The sequence below is a fragment of the Pezoporus wallicus genome, unplaced genomic scaffold (assembly GCF_028554395.1).
Source record: "Pezoporus wallicus isolate ANWC-B61680 ecotype Strahan unplaced genomic scaffold, APGP_CSIRO_Pwel_v1 contig_8673, whole genome shotgun sequence".
Lineage (NCBI taxonomy): Eukaryota > Metazoa > Chordata > Aves > Psittaciformes > Psittacidae > Pezoporus > Pezoporus wallicus.
Genome location: NW_026637196.1, coordinates 953,049 through 973,525, shown reverse-complemented (window position 1 = coordinate 973,525; position 20,477 = coordinate 953,049). Strand labels below are relative to the sequence as shown.

The 20,477-nt window shown below is 41.3% G+C and overlaps 1 protein-coding gene across 1 annotated transcript; it reads right to left on the bottom strand.

The window, feature by feature from the left end:
• Window positions 1-3,533: 3,533 nt before the first annotated feature.
• LOC130596359 (cytosolic phospholipase A2 epsilon-like) lies at window positions 3,534-19,511 on the bottom strand. The gene is made up of 20 exons (XM_057403876.1): window positions 19,330-19,511; window positions 16,820-16,892; window positions 15,728-15,864; window positions 15,251-15,382; window positions 13,751-13,791; window positions 13,021-13,063; window positions 12,191-12,263; window positions 11,828-11,997; window positions 11,605-11,685; window positions 11,044-11,081; window positions 10,232-10,367; window positions 9,457-9,593; window positions 8,815-9,037; window positions 7,996-8,110; window positions 7,517-7,654; window positions 6,310-6,417; window positions 5,460-5,651; window positions 4,832-4,998; window positions 4,273-4,459; window positions 3,534-3,742 (listed from the first exon to the last, which is right to left on the bottom strand). Exons 1-20 carry the CDS (start codon window positions 19,372-19,374, stop codon window positions 3,534-3,536), a joined length of 2,445 nt encoding a protein of 814 aa, XP_057259859.1. The 5' UTR covers window positions 19,375-19,511.
• Window positions 19,512-20,477: the final 966 nt, after the last annotated feature.

The window sequence follows — 20,477 nt, the reverse complement described above, 5'->3', positions numbered from 1 at the left end:
TTTCACCATTCCTGATGTCCTTAAAGAACAGGTCTGACATCTAAGAAGTCTAACAAGGTCCTGATGGTACTTCCATTGTTTTTTCTAAGTCTATGTAAAGAAATAAGAATAATCTAGTACAAATACAAAGCTGCATTCACTGTTTTGTTCTTTCACAGCCTAATAGGGGCTAAACAGAGCTAACCAGTTCAAGAGCTGTGTACAGTCTTGTAGGGTTGACTTGTTAAACAAATTCAAGCTGGTAGGACCAGCAAGCAGCAGTGGAAAAACAATGCCCCAGAAAACTGTCCCTCAGTGTTTTCCTAAAGGCTTATCATTATGTACTTGCAAATAAGGACTGCAAAGGCAAAAGATGCAAACACCTAAATATTCCTCCAGGCTTAGCTCCAGCCTCCAATACAAAGTTGATCTCTATAGCTCCTGTTCCCCTTATCCAATGTATTCAGTTGCCTTTCTCACCTCTCCCAAGAGCTTCCAGTCTTATTTACTGCATCCTACTGCTGCTCCTTGCTACACTTCTTGGTTTGGTTTTGCATCTGAAAGGTATAAAAAGGCTCCTTCAGGCTTACTGAATCTTGATTTAAGCCTGACTGAGCAAAACCATGCACTAGAAAATGTTAAAAATGAGATGTTATGCAGATTATCACAGTCATTTAAAAGACCCATTTGGTGGCATCCTAGAAGAAAAGGCAAACACAAAACCACATGGGAGATACGCAGCTCCCCTGTGATGTGTGAACAACTGAGGCTGGAAGAACTAGTGATACACTGTAAGGAAATCTGACCTGTTCTAGCTGTAAGAACCATCCTTTTAGAGGTTCACGCTGACTGTTCAAAGTGAACTGGTTCAAAGTGAACTGAGAAAACCCATCCAGGCTGACTACAAGAAGACTAACTCTCAGATTTTCATTCTGGAAGGATTAATTCCAAGTGAAGGAGAGCTGAGAGCCAGAAGCTGTCCATAATCCACATGAAAAAAAACCAAAAACAAAACTAACCTGGACAAACCACACTGTTAAAGCTACAACTTCTCAGCAGCACAGAAATAAAGGTTGACTATACCAGGAGAGCTCCTTTACAGGAACAAGGCAGGTATTTCACAGACACCCCTTCCAGCCGCTGACACTCTTTCTTCACAGCATTTTGAAATAGGGAGCTGCGCAAAGCACTTTTGCCCTTGGCTGGCATGTCATTACAGAAACACTGTGTTCTGATCCCTCTACCAGGCTCTGATGATGCTATTTAAAGCTTCAGAGTGACATGACTCAGCTAAGCACACTGAATACCTTTAGCTACTCATTTGGAAAATAGAGAGAAAATCTCTACTTGAGCCTTGAAATATGGCTGAAAGCCAGAGAGGCCACCCCAGCAGCACCCTTCCCTGCTACCAAAACCTCACCATGTAAACCCAATACAGAATCCTGTACACCATGCACCAGTATAAACTGGGAGAGGAGTGGCTGGGGTCAGCCCTGCAGACAGGGACCTTAAGGGGTGCTGGTCAGCATCAGGCTCAATAGGAGTCAGCAGTCTGCCCTGGCAGCCAAGAGGGCAAACTGCACCCTTGTGCATCAAACACAGCACAACCAGCTGGTCAAGAGAGGGGATTATCTGCTGTATTCAGTGTTGGTGCAGCCTCACATGGAGTGCTGTGTGCAGTCACGACACACTCAATATAAGGACATGAGGGTCCTTGAACGTGTCCAGAGGAAGGCAGCAAATCTGGTGAATGGGCTGGAAAGGATGTCCTGTGGAGGAGCAGATGAGGACTTTGGGTTTGTCTACTTTGGAGAAAAGGAGGCTGAGGGACAACCTCGTTGCTATCTGCAGCTTCCTGAGGAGGAGAAATGGAGAGGGAGGTGCTGAGCTCTTCTTCCTGGTATCCTGGGATAGCACACATGGGAATGGTTCAAAACTGCAACAGAGGAGGCTTAGACTGGGCATTAGGAACACTTCTTTAGTCAAACACTGGAACAAGCTTCCTAGAGAGGTGGTCAATGCCGTGACCATGGGTTATCTGCAATGAACTTAATCAAAATAAGCTTATCTGTGTGTTTGGAAAGAAATATTTTTGCATATTGCTATGAATGTGTGATCCAGGTTTGCATGGGGTTTAATCTCACGAGGTTTTTTCTCTACTGTTTTGGGGGGAGAGGGGATTATTGCTGGTTGGGTTTGGAATTAGTTGGTTTTTTTTGATGAGCTGGTATCTTAACTCTAGGGAACAAATCAGGCAGTGAGAGGCATGCAAGAGGAGCTGAGTGCAAACAAGGCTCTCCTGTCTCCTCCCTCCTGGGAACAATGACAGAAGCCTAGGTTAGACAACCTCTCATCATGGCACATTCGGCCCAAATGGGCAAATTATGCCATGTATGTGCATGTGGGTGCTGGGTTTGATGCAGGGCCAGACCAGGAGAAATCACTGCTCAGGAGGCACAGATCCTCCTGCAGAAGCTGCTCATGCAAAAGGATATACTTGCTATAGCAAGTATTCCTGGAGCTTTCAGGGATCTCTGTAGGTCTGCACCTTTCTTGTCTTCTTCACAGATAGCTAAAGGGAGCACCATAGTTAAAATGAATTTTTCTTATCTCAAGAGGGAAGAATAAGATTCCTAGAGCAGAAGATCCTCTTTAGATGCCCTACTGCAAAACACAAAATCATCCTTCTTGTACCAAGATCATGTAAAACCCTTTATCCCCCATGTGGTTGCCTCCTAATTCTGCCAGTGTCGAGCTCATGCAAGACCCAGCCAACAGCAAAGGCAGGGAGAGCTGGTGAAATCTAGGGCGTGCATATCCTTGCTCTTGTTTTGGGGGTGGGTTTTAAAGCCGTCAGTGTTGCTTTGTTTAGCTTGTATTTCTAGTTACTATGTTACTACCACTCACACCGGGAGCGGGAAGAGGGATGGATAGCCAAGAAGCAGTGAGGAAGTGCACAGAGGAGCTTGGCAGTCAAGCAGTGGAGGACTTCATCAACACTTTTGCTTTCTCGGTTATCTGGTACCCATGGCCTGTGTCTCTTTTGCCTCTGTCCAAAGCCTCCCTTGGAGGTGATCTGTGCCCACAGGATTCCATATGATGTATGCCCTTCTTTCTCTAAACACTTGCCTATGATATGTCATGGTCCCAGTCACAAATCCATTACACAGGCTGCCGCTTGCCTCATTACCACTTCACAAATGCAAAACACCAGCAGAGATAATAAAATATGCTTTTAATGTGGTCTGCCTTGAACATGTTAGACAAACATTTCAAACACTTTCTCAAGGCTAGCACCCTTTTAGCACCTTCTTCTTCGTGGCTGCCCATTTTCTGCACCGTACAATGACTTGGACTCCACTGTTGCAGCTGAATTGCAGTGAATTCCTGCAGTGAAATTCTTTGGAGAAAAAGTTTCTTTTCAGTCTTTTCTTTGTTTGTCTGAGGTTGCCATTTAGTGAGGTTGAGCAGGATTCCTTGGAAGCCTGCTGGTTCCCTGTAAGGGAGCTTCAGTCTCTCAGTAGGTTGAGACCAAATAATATCTTTCTTTGACATTATTTCTTTTTCTGCCTCTTCCGTGCCACTGCTGTGTGCAAGGCCTTCGTAATGAGGTCTTTGTTATTCAGGACATTGTATTCACCCAGCTGAACCAGACGGTCATATACCTTCTCAGTGTATTGAACTGAATATGTTGAATAAGGGGAACAGGAGCTATAGAGATCAACTTTGCCATCATCCATCTCTGACTCTGAGCGCTTCTGACCTAGGAGGAAGGGGTGACAAATCACTGCTGAGCAATGCGAGCTACTCTGGTCATGAGCAAGCAAATTCTTAACAGGGCAGGGAAATGTGTCTTCACAGGGAGAGTTCATGGTCTAAACTACTCTTGTGGGTTTAAATTTTTTTATTAAACAAATAATTCTGTTTTCAAACTGACAGCTCAGTCCCTGCTTCAAGTGGATATCAGATGCTTTACACGACGAGAAGAGAAGAATGGTGATTAGTCCTCTTACACCGGTCTGCATTGCAATTTTGAGCTCTACCTGTGGCTCAGGAAGATACATCAAAGTTATCTGCAAACTGTCTCTCTTAGGGATCAAAACAGCACAGCCACAGCATCAAATCTGACATGGGAAAAAAAAAGTAACTTTATGCAGCAGCAAGGTTGGATGTACTGAAATGAGCCAACGGGAACCTCAGGGAGTAGAGTATTAGATACACTCCTTTAATAAGGAGCATCCTTTTAAGGCTGCCCATGATGTAAACCTTTTTTTCACATATTTGGTTACTTACCTGGTGCTTTGTATTTTTGGAAGGTATCATTAATTAGTGGGAAAAACAGCAGTACTGGAGCTCCTGGTGTCTCAGCACCATCAAAGAGGTAACACTCCTTCAGGTTTTTGTTGTCTTCTTCACTCAAGTCCACCTTGGGAAAAGGGATTCCCTGCTCTGAGCAGTACTTGCAGGTCTGGTCCAGAGCCTGATTCAATTAACAGAACAGTACGAAGACTTAAAGAGGATTTCGAGGATCAGGATTTCTTGCAGTCCAGTAACAAGAGGGCCATTTTCCAAGCTAGCTGCTTGAAAACTCTGAAACCCCTATTGGAAAGCACTGCATCATTGGAGAGGACATTTTTTCTTTTCTATGAGTTTTAGCACAAAACAATTGTATCATGCAAGAAAAACAAATGAGAATATGCACTGCCTATAAATGAAGTATCTGCAGAATTAAGCTACAAATGCTAGTGATCAAGTTTTTTAGTAAGAACAGTATAGAAAATACCTAAGTGTTACAAACTTCCAGGTATTCAGCTGTTGAAGAAGAAATAGAGACTGTTTCAATTCCTCTCACCTGTGTCTGGGATCCTGCACTGTAATTTAAATGCAGGATGATGTCCACCTTTCTTTCTGGTTTTAAAAGTGGCATGATGCTTGTATTGATGAAAAATCCCGTATCTACCAGAGACAGGAATTCCTCAGATTGTGTCAGCTGGTTGGGAAATGTATCTAACACAGTATCTAAAAGGAAAGATTTTCCTTGCTGTAAGTGCAATAGAGTAAAACTGGTTAGCCACTTTTTCCCTTTTACACCATGACCACAGAGTCCTAACTGGTTACCATCTTTGGGAAAGGGAGATTCTCCACATCTCTTGTCTTCTGCTCTCCCAGCTCCAGCCACATGCAATTGTATGTTGTAGTGGCAACATTCATGAAGGGAGTTTCTTGTGCCTCCCCACTGAGTGTGTCTTCAAACAGAGAAAGGGAGAACCATCACCAGGAGCTGGTGCCCCTGCCTCAGGAGGTGTGTGCCACCACCAAACCATTGGCATAGAGCTCAACACTACACTATGCTACACCCCAGTGTGCTACAACTGATATATCTAATAGTGTTTCCGCCCAAACATTGCCTCTAACCTTGGAGAATGGGTTTAAGATCAGATTTGGGTTTTCTCTCCCCAGGCACAGAGGTCTTCTGTTACCTTTCCATCGGCAGAAGTGCTTGTTCTCCAGGTAGTCATTATGCATCTGGAAGCCCTTTAGGAAGTTGTGGTCCTGGGCGATGCAGACGCGGTCAGTGAGAGCACTGCGGAGAGTGCTGCCGAGAGGGCCAGGAGGGGTGAACAAGCGAGTCCTCAGCTCGTGTGGCTTCAGAGGTAGGTGGGGCTCCTCCTCTGCACAGGGAAAACGTGTTAAATCCTACCTGCCTAGAACAAGGTCATCCCAAAGGTGTCAGGGTATGTAGTAAAAAAGTGGATTTTTTATTTAAAAGGCCTAGGTTGAAAAAACTCAATGAGCACGGGTGACAGAAGTAAAAAGAAAATACAGTACTACTATTACTAGCCAAATACCATTCCTTATGCAGTCCAGGCTTGGATAAAGAACAAGACACAATATCAGGCAGGAATAAAAATCTACTCTGGACATATGCAAACTTGTGGAACAGAGTGAATGGAGGCTCTGGAAAAGGATAACTGTTGTACTTCTTTGTATTACAGTAGCTCTTACTTGCTGTAGTAAAAATCTGCTTTATTAATAATTACAGATAAATCTTATTATTCTTGAACATATTACCCATCTGCCAGCATCAGTGTTGTGCCCCCAGTGAGCACACAGTTCACAGGACTGGAGATTTTTAAACTATCCAGTTATGCTTTGCAGTATGAGATTTTGAATCCAATTCCTTCCAGAAAGGCAACATGGCCTTTGAAGAAACCCTCCAAAAAATGCCCAATCTACTGTGCACATCTCATGTAGCAGATGGGTATAATAGTTTATCTAACATTAACTCCACCTAGCAACAAATAGTAAGGAAGAAGTAGGATAATTTACCTATATTGTCAATTTTGTCCTGGGTCCATCTATGCCAGAAATCTTCTGATGAATGGGACAAATTCCAGATATATAATACATTAAACGAGAATAAACTACTCCACATGCCTGTAAAAAGGAAAGAGATTTCTAACTTATTCACTCATAACATTCACACATCATGAATTGAAAAACTGTTATCATGAGAAGAAATTGGTGAGTCTTGTGCTTTTCCTTAGTTTGTTTTAAATGGATGATATTTCATTCTTATTCGGCCAATGGTTCTTAGGGCTTGTATAAAAATAAAGGATGAAAGTTTGCAATCTGAGAGATTTGATGGGAAATTATGTTGAAAGGACCTAACTTCAAAGTGATCTTACAGCCTCTGCATTTGTAGGCTTCCCTTTTTGAGAACAAGCCTGTTAACACACAGGGATCAGTTTTCACCATGCATTTTTGACCTTGAGAAACAGTTTCTTTGGTTAGCCCTTAGGGCAAAACTTCTCACAGTTTTCTGGCTCAGGAAGTGCAAATGTATGTACATCCAACATAGGCTTAGGCTAAAATAGAGCAGTGTCTCCCTCTCTAAAGTGCAGTGGTCAGCTGAACAAACAGAAGTTTGCAATCAGTCACAAGTTGACAGCTTCTGTCGTCATCTGGAAAACATGTGTCCATGCTCCACTTCGGCCAATAATAAAAATGTTTCTAGGTACGACTGCACCATTTTCCCCCCAGGCTTGCCCAGGCAATGTGGAAACTGGAGGCAGCAATGTGTGACTCTCTGGAGCACGGGGACCTGGCGTGTTCAAATGTATCCTGATACATGGAAGAATCAGCAAGAAGGCTCATGTAAACTGTCTATAGGAAGCACACAAATTACTGACTACCTGTGAGACAGGCAAGAGGATCTGGAGTTCAACCTTTTGGAGTAGCATGAGCAGAGCCATGGATTCTCAGGGACCTGAATTTTATTGTTGCACTGGAAGTGATACTATATTTTTATTCAAAATTAGCTTTAAAAAGGAAAATAACTATTTGCCACTTTGAATTTTCTTTTTCTTACAGTAAACTGAACCCATTATAGCAGTTATTAATTCATCAATGAAATGTTTATCCTCTCTGGTGAAAATGCCCTATCAGTCGTGCACCAGGGCTTTATTAGTTCTTAGTTTATATAGCTCACATATAAATATGAAAATAAATCATTCAGATGGTTTTAAGATCTTACCTTCTAAGAAGCAGATCCGGGATTCAGGGATCTTCTTCATCAACCGACCCATGAAGAACTCACTGCCAAAATCCTCAGTGCGAACAAAAGCTCCATATTTTTGCAATCCAACCTCATAAGGGGTGAACTCCACCCATTCTGTGACAAGGAATGCAAAGAAGAGAACAGTGTTTTACTACCCTTGTAGATAAAAATGCTGGTGTTTTTATAGGAAGGAAAGGAGTTAAAAATTCAAATAATTTCTGCAGTTAAGTCGAAGTACAGATGAAAACTCATGAACATGAAAAGGCTTTGGAATATATTTCAGCCTGTTGCATGGGCAAACTTTTACTTGACAGCAAGGACATTGTATGAATACAGATCAGCTGAAGATCTCGTCTTTAAATGAGAGGGTTTTTTTTACACTATCTAAAAAGACTGTCCAGGAATTTACCACCTTAAATATAAAGACAAATGTCTCTCAAAAGTCTTGTAATTACCTTTGAAATCCAGAGTACTATAGTTGCTCTTGACATTGACTGCAGTATAGATGGGCAATGGGTTCTGGCCACGATCAATGGCCTGTTGCTGATCGGAGAGTCTATGGTTGTCTTTCTGTGATTCCAGAAATATGGTTACACTGAGATGAAAATTAGCACAACAATGTATTTTCTGTGTCTAAGCTTGAAGGGCAGAAAAAATTCTGCTTCTAAAGTATAGCGTGTGCTGAGATTAAATTATGAAACGTTCCATATTTTTCAAAATTCTTGTAAGTATTATGTTATTAAAATATCTGCAGGCATTTAATCTGATGCCAGATTATTTGATGACTCATTAGAATGAAAATAGAAGGAAATGATGAAGAGCAGAAAGCAATACTTTTGGACTAAACCAGTTTAATGCATTATGCTGCAAGCTTATGTAAGGCCTCTCAGCTATTTCAAAAGTCTGAAGGTCCGTTTGTTAATAATTCTCATGGGCATTAAGATAATGTCTGTAAATCTGCTATTTTGAAATAAAATACTTGCAGAAAGAGACAAAAATATTAATTTTTTTTTTTTTCAAAATGTTAATCTCGGAGTTTTCTTAGAAAAACATATCCAAAATCTCACGAGCAAGGATGTTGATTTCCACCATGGCTGGACATCTAAACGACGGCCACCATATGTTTTGGAAATGGCTGTGCATTTGCACACGCACAATCACACGGTTTTGTAACAAACTACTTCTGTCAGAACTAAAAGGAAAAGATCTTCTCCAGAAATTAGTTTTCAGAAAATAGTAAGCCACTGTGAATGCTGCTTTATGACATACTGTACCCCATCATGCAAAAAAGATTCCAGGACAAGGCTCCAGAGATCTATAAAAGATGTTTTGCGGCCCTCTTTTTTCCTTTGAGACAGCTGTTTTTTGTAATACTTCAAGTACTCCAAGGAAAGGGAATTTATTTTGCATTTTGTCATATGTTTTCGAGCCTCACTGATTTGCTGGTTGAGATCCTTTTGTGACCAGTCGGCATCTCTGTACAAGTTTGACATGGTCCTAGAAAAGGAAATATATATTGAAGAGGGGAAAAAAACACACCAATTTTTGAAGTAGGCAATGGCTGTATTTTAGGTTTCAAATTTAAGGTTTTGATTTGAAATTAAATAAGGATTTCCCACCTTCGGTTCCCTAAGAAACTATCATGTTCCCTTTAAAGTCATAGTCAAGATAGCTGCCAAAATGCCTTGAGCCATTTTCCATAAGCCATTCTCAGAAAAACACTTGCTTTCATGTTATTGCAAACTCTGTCACTTTCCCCCATGAAAAGAATGTAATCTGTCAATTTTGGAAGGAGATTAAAAAAACAGGGCTGCTGATGGTATTATAGGTAGACTATTGCATGTCCGTCCCAGATTACTTCAGTGCATTGGTTTTACCAGGAAGATGCCAGCCAAGAGCTGCCCAGACCTACTTACCACGTAGTACCAGACAAGCCAGTCAGGTATGTGGCACAGTCCAAGATATTGAGTTTCTTGAGCCCCCGCAGACTGCCATACAGTGCGGTCAAAGATCTCATCCCTCCTCCTGTAGTCATGATTGCCACCACCGGGGTCTGTGCAACACAAGAGCAGAAAGGGCTGGCATCACACAGTGGACTGCAGCTGACTGGGGCTCTCAGCAGAGATACACAGCCTGACACCGCCACACATGCCCAGACACAGACCCTTTTTTCAAATGATTTCTACTTAAAAATAAGCTACAACTTATTTTATAAAGGAGAATAAAGACAAAAGTCATGACAATTTCTGTTTAGGTAGCTTGTCTCCAAAGTGTTCAATACAGGTATTTGGTAAAACCCAAATGAAAATGCATTAGCACAAACGAAACGGGTGGTAACAGAAGCTGTAAAGGCAAGAATTAAAAAGAAATCTCACAAGTCAATGGCAGAAGGAAAGATTACACATAAAAGGATGACAATCATAGGGTAAAGACTGGAAGAAGCTATTTCTCTATAAGGAGTATCTACCCGAGATTGCAATGAAGGTGTATCAGGAGTTGAACTCCAGATAACAACTGCAAAAGACACACATAGCAGGGTGAAATGAGAGGTATGGAGCAGTACTGGGAGTGCACATAATTTAAAAGATGAGGAAAGACCAGAAAAAAAAATTAACTGGGAAGAAAAATCCTGCGATTATGCCCCCCACTGCTAAGGATCTGTTAGATGTTTTTAATGTTTGCCCTACAGACCTCATGGTCCAGCAAATCATGCTCCAGCTGCAGGACTTTCTTCAGAGCAGGAGCAACATAATGCTGCCTTTTGCGTAGAAAATCTTGCTCCTGCGTGCAGAGGTCAAACCCCAAACGCACATCAAGGTGGTCTGGGCTGGAGCAGAGATCAGGAAATAAGAATATCCTGGGTTATTATTCATAGACAAGCTCAAGAGTTTCCAATAGAAGAAAATAAATCAGATGCACAAAGTACTACATTTACAGAAGGAGCCTTTCCAACACTCGCAAGCAGGTATAACATACTGCATGAAAGAATGGTAGAAAAAGGGACTGCTAAATGTCTAAGCAGCTATCTAAAGGAAACTTAAGGAAGGACATTCCTGCAGATAATTTCTGAGATGTCTGCTGTCTGGATTCTGTCATATTTTAGCCTGCACTGAGAGCTGTAGGAAAAAACTCATATTTTTCTTCAATTAGATAGCAAAGTTTATCTACTTCTGATGAACAGGACCAGGCTACCAGTTGCACTCTTGCACACTGTTAAAGAAAAGGTTAAAAACTGTGCTGAGCATAACACTGACTAGCATAATTGGCTTGTAATATTATTTCTTCTATTTTATGCATCTTCTTCATTACTCATATCTCAGTATGGATTATATACACTTGTTGTGAATTTTGTACCTATAGTTAGCTTTCAGCGGATGTGAATCCACATCACCTAGTCACACAACCTACTGCTCTACTGTGAGTGCCTCCTCCCAGTAAAAAGCCAGGGGGAAATGAATTCAGTTAAGGACAAGTTAGTCTCCAAGATTGACCAAGTCTCTTACCAGTCTTCTGCCTTTGCATATAAATCAAATCCTTTATCCTGAAAAGCAAGAATGAAAACAGGATAAGCATAAGTATTCCTCCCTTGCAGCCCCACGAGGAATTTAACTTGTGCTGTTCTAGCATTGCAATTACATATTGGGAGCCCTGAATAATCCAAGAGCACATGTGAACAGATGTAGTGGTTTATTGGGTTTTTGTCAGGGAAGTTGTTCAGTAGTTCCCAGTGTTTTCTGGTGAATGCAATGTCTGAAGACAACTGCTGTGTACAGAGGAAAGTAATAATGTACGCTTTACCCATCGCTACCAACATTAGCCAGCCAGGCTGCAGCCACACTACTATTCTACACAGCAGCATTTGCTCCTCCCTTTCTGCCTTATATCCCATAACATCCATGATCCTTTCATCCTATATAGATTTTTTTTTAACCATGAATCTAAAAGTGCTTTGCAAAGCATGGTCAGCATCAGCAAGAAATTAGTGCTCCACCAATTAGTTCAGGTGCTCCACTGGTGGGTGAGAAGGGGAAAAACAACCACCCCACAAAAGAGCAGGCACTCACCTCTGCTAAGATCATGTTTTTTCCGCTTGGAATGGAATGAAGTTCCACGTTTGGAGAGCCTGTATCATGTGCACAAGAGCACTGAAAAAATACAAATATATCCATGGTCATATTGTAAGGAATGTCACTCCCTTTACACAATGCAAATTATTGTTACTATTTATGGTGCATGTCACTTTACATGACATGACTGTGTTTATTATAAAGTCCACTTATAACATACGATGGCGGGAGGTGGTTTCTTCCCTGGTAGTGTAACATCCAGTGTTGGCTGCTTGTATCTGGCATAGTGGAATTTGGCAGGAGAGGAGCAGCTGAAGAGCAGGTCAGATCCCAGTGTAATGTCTTGGGTGCCCTCATAAGAACCTTGCACTTTAAAGGAGAATTCTTTCTCTAAGGAAGAGACACAAAGAAATATGCAGAAAGACATTTTCTCATCAGAATTGAAAACAGAAATTCTTACAGATCATAGGCTGTTCCCATGTTTCAGATTTGTTGTTGGTTTGTTTTTGGATTCTTACATTAAAACAATTGCGTTCATTATATGAGCACATCATGATTTAAAAATAGCTGATGGATAGCTCACTTGATACAGATTTCTTCCCCTTTTTCTTCTTCTTCTCAATCACCTGAACTTCCAAGCAGCAGATTTTGCGAGACTGTAAGAGATATGAACAATAAAATACCCCATGGGAGGGAATTTTCCATCTAAGATTGTTTCCTAGTCTAAGCTCATACTGATGATGATACAAATGCCATAGAGTCAGCGCATTTTGTCTGGAGGAAAACATTTTCTCTCAACCACGATCTCAATATCAGATGCTGGATGGAACAGGAGTCGTCTCTGAGAAACTGGATGCAGCCAGGGCAAGGGTGGGGGTGCAGCATGGATGAAGATTGGAGAAAGTAAAGGCAAAGGGAAAAACAGCCCTCCTGGGATCCCAACAAAGATACAGAGGAATGATTTAAACAAAAATAATGAGGAAACAAAGCTAATAACATGAACAAACAACGTGGTCAGAAAGTCCATGTGTAAAAAGAGCAGTTAGGCATGCAGGAAATGACATGTGCCTGGGATGGAACAAACCCTGTCATTTGGGCAATATGGGAACTCAGGGGGAGTTCTGTTCAAGGGAGAGTTCACTGCTGCACCAATGTCTCAGACCTAAACCACTTCCATGTGTTGCCTTCGCAATATGAGAGGAATGCTAGCATGGGGGATCTGCCCACTGTTCTGCCTTCAGCCTCTTCACAAGTGCCATCCGTGAGGATGTGTCGTGAGGCAGCTGAACTGGAAAATCACAATGTTTCAGGGCTGGCTTTGCTCAGTCAGAGGGTATGTTGGCCTCATGACTGTGAGTCAAATGATGCAAGTGTGGCAACAGGACAAGAAAGATGACAAAATATAACACTCACCACTAGTACTCCATTAGTAATGATGGTTTCAGGAGGGCCTGAACTAGGAAACAGAAAGAAAAACACATTCTTAATAACTCAGTGTAATTACAGTATAATTCATGTTCACACCCTTCTGATTTTCCTTTTGCTTATTTTTAGCTGCATATTGGATTTGAAAGAAAATTCCCAGGAGACTTGCAGTACAATTTTCTTCACCCTACTGTCAAGGCACAATAGTCATCCTTCCGGCTCATCCACTCCTGGAGCTCAGGAAGAAAAAAGGTACAGCAGGACCAAACCACGTAGTGACTTTACACTGAGGCTGCAGATATTTTCACAGATTCTAGTTTTTTTACAAATTTTAGTTTCTTGGAGGATGGGACAGAAAAGGCTCTAGACCAGAAATTCAGTGTATTATTTCATGTTGTGCTTTGAACAGAGGTGAAGCCTCTTGTTGATTCAAAGACAAACACATAAAAAAACAGCAGTCCCAGTTTTCTGGTCCTAAATAGTATTTATTGCATTATGCAAAGAAAAGGGTTTAGGGTGTTCTCCCTGTCTGTCTAAGATTATCCTGGCATACACCAAGTCGTCACACAGCTCATAGCACACATTCCTCAGGAAACCGTATTCATCATCATCATCATCAAGGAATGATGCACTCTGGACAATTAGACTAGATTATTTCATGCATTTGAATTGCTGTTTCTTTTTGCTGCAGATTATATTTTATTCAATGTTTACTCACATATTATCCAATGCAAATCCCACTTCTAGCTCCTGTTGTTTCTGGAAAATAAAAGAAGGCACTGGTCTACTGGCAGTTCTCATAATGCAAGTTCTCACTCTCACAATATAGTTACACGTGCATCATTTGTGATTGGCAGAGATTTAAAATAGAGGCATCTTCCACCTCACATTTGTGTGTCTTGAGCCACACAATTCTTTATTGATTGGAAGTTTCTGGATGGCTGTGATAGCCATTTTTAACAAACAAAGTAGTTGGCTACCTGCTTCTGCTGCGACAAAAGGGACAGACGAAGGCAGAGATGCTGTCTGCCAGCAGAGAGAAAGGGTGGGCTGGGGGGCACAGCTGAAGCCTTCTAGTGTAAGGAGGGGAAATGTTGACATGCAAAGCAGCTGTGGAAAATGACAACCACTTTACTCAGAAATGTGTTGAGAACATTGGTGCAGAGGTAAATCTGACATTAAGGCCTGGTCTGTGGGTGGTGAAGAAGAGTGTAATCCCCAGGAGGGAGGAAGAAAATGCAGGAGAGAGGAAAACAAAGGTGGGGACAGAAGGGATGATGAACAGAGAAGTGAGACCAGGCTGTAGGTTACTTAGTTGCTGAAATTACCTATTGCATTAAAGAAATGAAAAAGTTATTAATATAGGAAAAAAATGTTATAAAGGCCTGAAGAGTATGAGCTCTAACTACTGTAGCTGTGCAAATGCAATAATGAGAGGCTTGGATATAGCACCTGTAACCACCCAGACGGTAATGAGCTGGGTTACAGCTAGCCAAAAGTTTCTATTTTACCAAGGGCTAGTAGAATTCCACACATTGCTCCTCTTTTGGAGCTCCTCTTTCTATTTTGGAGAAAAATAAATGGTCAAATAAGACGTTTCAAGATAATGAACTGCAGAGTGGAGTTTGAGTGGGTAATTGATCAGCTGAATGGTACATGACAAATGCACAAGAGACTGTGAGAGAAGTGGAAAAGGAAAGGGACAGACGAAACATACCAGGGGTGGGATGGGTGACTTTCAGAGCCTCCCTGGACATTCAAATTAAGAATATATCTTGTTGCCAAGCTGACTTAGACACCTTATTTAAACACCCATGCCACAGTCCATAATTAGAAACTAGTCTGGTTTGACACCTTCTTCTGATCACAGTTATTACTTCCTAATTAATAGGTTAAGTAACAAGTTATGACAAAAGCAGAATGTATTAGCATGGGCACACTCCTTGATCCTCGACAGGAGCAGATTCAGCAAAGTGACAATTTTACAAAGACACCTGGTTTGTGAGCCACTGTGGCCAGCACCAAACCCATCAGTGCACTTTCAGATCCAGGTGTTAAGAGGCTTTCCCACATCAGAATGAAAAGAACTCCCTTTTATGTGCCTGGGCAGCCCACACACAAGAAGGAGAAAAAGAAGAAGTATTTTGCAAATAACATTTTAGACAGAAAAGCAAACATGCTCTTGCCAACCAATACCATTCCTTATTTCAGACCTCACCTGTGAATCGCACTTGAAGTGCACGAAGACTTCCTCTCCCAGGGAAAGTTTGGCTATATCAAAGTACACCGTGAAGAGGTGGTCATCTTGAGTAATCACATCCTTATCATAGAGTGCCAGCTCCAGCACATTCTGGGAAGAAAAGCACTTTATTATGTCTCATGTCTCATTCAAAGCAGGAGACCCTGGATACAGCTGGTTTAGTCAGGAGCAAGAGGACATAAAGAAAAAGAGGCAAAACCGATGAAAAGGAATGTGAGGAAATCACAGACATCTCAAGGGTCATATTCCACCCATGGCTGAGAGATGCCTTCTTTCATAGCATGGAAAACCACCATAAGGATATGTGTTATTCTCACATCTTTCTGCGTCTTTCCTTGCCTCCTGTCAAAATTACTTATATGTCCCCTTAGCAAAGGATAAAACCTGGCAGTTCCTCCATAGGTCATGGTTAACAGGGAAGTTCCAGTTCAGTACCTTGACCTGACTCTGGATCCTGAAGTAGAAGGTTTCATTCCAGGCTGGATCTTTACAGTTCGTGATGGTCTTAGTCTTAAATTTGTCAGTTGAAGCAGTTGGCAGCCACAAACTCACATAGCAATCAGTCTGGCTTACTGCATGTTAAAAATACAAGCACATCTAAAATAAGGATTTGTTCTAGAAGAAAGCATGAATTGAACAGCATGAAGCTTTTCTTCAAAGAGAAATACTATGATACATGATGATATATTTCTCCAACATAAACATTAGAGTTTAGGTAATAGGAATGGAGAAAAAAGAAGAGAGACATGATTTTTCTCTGAATAAATGTAATTAGAGGTATAATAAATGCGTTAAAAACAAAGGATTTTCTTTTCCTTCTGTGTCATCAAGTAATCAATATGTCCCAGGATAGACTAATATAGGACAACCATAGCACCCTATATCTGGAAGGATTAAGGAAATAGAGTGACAGCTTCCATTTTAGTCAGACAGAACTAAAAAAAAGTCCAGAACAGAGAAAAAAAAGATGCTTCTTGTTTTCTGCATAAGTAAAGCTATCATTTTCTATTATATTTCAGTTACAGGCCATCAGAAATGAACCTACAAAATGTAACAAAACCTAACAGGGTTTTATCTGTGAAAGCTGATCATAGGGAATTGGGGTATATTAATTTGGATTACTTAGCCTTGAGCTTGACTGCCAGCTACTTTTGAGATAAAGCTGCTCCATTATCCCAACCAGTTTGAGTTCTTTTTTCACATAAAAATATTCCGGAAGAAACCACAGGAGATCTTTCCACATTTCTTGCTTTCAACAGACTGCAGACCTTTCCCTGCTTGCTTTAGGGATGCAGAGAAATATGTGCAATAGGTGCATAAGTGACCTGACTGTGCAGAGTTACGTCTGCACAGAATAGGGCTGATGCAAAGAAAAGTAACTCACTATGCTAATTGCTGGAAGCAGCATGCCAGTGAAAGGACTTTCTCCAGCATGGAAAATATCTAGAAAGCACTTTTTCTTGGACCAGGATAAGCTAGTACCCCATGAAGGTTAAGGGAACTGAACAGAGAACTACAGATACTTACAGACATCTGCCTGGAGGATATTTCTTGCTCTTATGACTCTTACAGTCAGTAAGTAACACAGAGATGATTCTGTCTGCAGGGAAAAAAAACAAAACGAACAACATACAAAAGACAAGAGCAAATCCCAGTTGCACGCAGCATGTTTAGAAATGGTCGAGAGAGAGAAATACCCAAATTGTGAAAAACTTAGTCTAATTTTGCTATGTGACTATGAAATAGCCAATATATTTATTTTCCTACCGATATCTAAATCAAATACTAGACTGAAAGTCTTCTCTACCTTTATAGCATGAAATGTGGACTTGTATTATTACGGACAATTTATTTGCTTTCTGGTGAAAATCTAGCTGCGCAAAGTGGTAAGATTAAGACTCAGCCTGGGAGAAGATTTACTTGTTAAATTTCCAAGGCAGAAAATGAAAAGCTGCCTTAGGCTTTTTGCAAGTGATAAAATTATTGTTGTGGAAATCACCTCTCACCCGGTGATTGCACACGTTCAGTGTCTTGGGCTGCAGGGTACGGTTTTATCATATTCCTGCCCTTTTAAACGTACAGGAGTCCCCACAGGTAAACGTGACCTCTGATATCCATGCTGCTGTCAATGTCAGAGGAAGACATCACTGCTTTGCACTTCCACCATGCTATTCACTATGTATATGTTTTTAGTTGACAGGGACATAACTGCCCCTCTTGAGGTGAGCTCACCTATGATTTTGTCTTGTGAGAACTATTTCTCTAGTTTTGAACCATGTAAACTCTTCATGTCTGAAGTTTCTTTGCACTGTTTTGCATAAGAAGTGTAAACACAGTGTTTTACAACTGATAAGAAACTTGTCTGGTCCCTTTGGCTTCTCTTTGCTAATTAGCTCATGTCTCTGACAGTAAGGCTTCATGCTTGGCTTCTTAGCCTCACATATTGGAGCCCAAACATAAGCCCATATTCCTTGTCCTTTTACCATAAAATAAACAAATAAGTACCATTAATCTCCAGTCATGGAAATGGGGAAAAGACACAATATGATGGAATATAAATCAACAGAAAAATGTTACTCCAAGAGTTCTGAAGTGCAAAAGGCATTTAGTGCAACTACAGGGCCATGGGCAGGTAGGACACAACCTGCTCACTCTACATATACTGCAAAATGACTACAAAAAGACCATTTCCAGTCCTGAAGTGGCATTAGCATGACACTGATTCATTAGTCCCACTGAGAAGCATGTGTGACACAGGTACTGTGGGAAAGGAGAGCAGGACTTTTGCTCTACTTAGTCTGTCTGAGTAAAGCAATTTGGTATGTACTGAGTTAATAATGTGCTGTGCTTACCATCCGTAAAAAGGTACATCAGTGTTCATAGGCTCAATGGAATATGTCTGTGTGATGTCTCTCACATTGTTTATTGAGTGTATTAATGCACACAGCAATGAATATATGTCTTGGAGTTTGGAGGCAGGTACAGATGGAAAGTGTTCAGTAATTACAGAGCCAGTAACTGCCAGTGGCTGGCTGCAGAGAAGACACTTTCCTGGAAGGTCTTAAGGCAGTTTCATGGATGAGGTCTCTCGGAGCTACCTTTGTGGACTGTGGTGATCTCACAGTGCCAGAGAAGGAGTACAGATTGAACAAAGTACTCAGGCACGCGGATGTGCCCTGTCATAACCAGGGAGCCTTGGCTTAGACATCACAGAGGTGTAAATTACAACTGGCCAAAATTCTGTCAGTGGAGAGTTTTGCCTAAAAAAAATTGAGAGGTTTGGTTTGTTCTTCTGAACCTGCTACGATCCGTGGAGTGTAGAGTGTTGAGTTTTAGGGCCTATTTTCTCATCTTTGGGTTTTCCATTCAACTAATCAGCAGAAAGGGCTGGCTATTCCCTAAACTGTAAGCACAAAACCTGTTTCTCAGCAGCTTAAGTCAGCTAGAAACAGAACAAGGGAGAGTTCCTAATTGTTACTAAATGGCCTCAAACTAGAGAGAACGAGGTCAAAAAGCCTTTTTCAGCAGATGTGGTCTTCTCATTTCTTAGAGGACATCTTTTATATAGTTTGTCTGAAATCTCCTGGAAAACAATTAGGTTTTTGTAAACGCCAGAAGAAGGATTAACCCAGGAAACCAGGTGTTGAAAATCCACTTCTAGATTGTCCCACATACCTTGTGGGTTTAAGTGCCACAGTTTCACACCTCTTATTACCTAGGCTGGCAGTAAATTTAGCAAGACATATGTAGCAGAAAGCCTATTCAAACCCATCCTTTTGAAGAAAAGTCTTGTTAAAACATGGTTCATTTCCCATGTAACAAGGATAGAAAACAATAACACTAGGACTTTAACATGAAGCAAGACTGTGTAAGTGAAGTGATTAAAACGATAAGCAAGATAGTGCTTCACAGAGGGAGCTGTGGGTTACTGAGCTAATCAGACTGGCAGATTCTGAACCCTGTCTGTTCTCATCCAGGCTCCACCCAGCAGGAAAGTCTCTTCTACAGTTTTGATTTTAAATTCTCCTTTGTGGTACCTTTGTAACAGGAGTTTGCTGTTCCCCAGCAGGATTCATCCACATAGTTCCTTCTTCTAGCTGAGAGGTTTGAGTGATCACCTCCTGCAACAAGAAGGGACAACATTACCCCTGGAAAAAACATCTTGTTTCTTAAAAGCAATCTTCATCAGGAACCAAGAACTGCAGAACAGCAGTGAAGAGGAGCCTATAGGCAGCGCTGGCTGTAGAGCCTGTACAAATGATTCCTGCTGTGCCCGGTGCCACTGTTTGCTCCGTGCTTGCCCCAGTAAGCCTGGGCAGAGGCGTAGCAGCCAGGTAAGGTCCACCCTTTGCATGACACATGGGGAGGGAAGGCTCCTGGCCCTGACTGTTAAAGGAACCGTCTCCCATACACACACCCTGTTGTTAATCTTTTACCTTGAAGCACATTTCTATTTAATACTTACTCTAAGGCTGCATACATCACATCTCTAAAATTAAGAAAACCTCTAATAAACAAAATGTTCCCTTAGTAAAGAAACTTGCACTGCTCAAGTAGTTTTCACTTCCTTCCTATGGTTTACTATGATTTTTAAAATTTTGATAATGAGTTCCTGAAGCACTTTCTCCATCCTGTGCAGTTATTTGTAGTCAATGGTAAGTCAAAACTGTAGTCCCATCTTTGCACTATTATAAACAGCTGAGATATCAGCTGCTTTTCTTTGCTCTGCACCCTTCTTACCTGGGACAAAATGCCATCTTGCTCCATTGTGGTCATTGTCATGTACACGTCCAGTGTTATCTCTGACAATGCAATTTCACATCTCCCAGCTTCCACAGACGCCAATAGTTTAAGCGTCTCATATGCAGGTGAGCAACTATTTTATAAACTGACTCAGAGCCCCACCTCTGCCTGATTTCTTAAACCCACTTATTCCCCTCCCATTTTCTTATTCTAGGAAGCTGAACTCTGTGGTCGAGTAAGTAGGAATACCTTTACGTACAGAGCAGGAGGAAGTATGCAGTTTGAGTCATTTGCCCAATGCTGGCCAATAGCAAGTTTATAACTAATGGTAAGAGAAGGATGCCCTTTTATCTGAGCACCGAAATTTCCACTTTGTGAGACCTCAAAACCTACAGAAATACTCTGCAATAAAATATGGCAACACTATATTAATTGGGTGTAG

Excerpts from the sequence above, each read along its gene's own strand:
- LOC130596359 (XM_057403876.1), bottom strand. The coding sequence starts at position 19,374 with ATGTGGATGAATCCTGCTGGGGAACAGCAAACTCCTGTTACAAAG. Across the intron at positions 11,686-11,827 it reads AGAAACCACCTCCCGCCATC|TGCTCTTGTGCACATGATAC; the intron begins GTATGTTATAAG and ends GTATTTTTTCAG. Across the intron at positions 11,082-11,604 it reads AAAACATGATCTTAGCAGAG|GATAAAGGATTTGATTTATA; the intron begins GTGAGTGCCTGC and ends CTTGCTTTTCAG.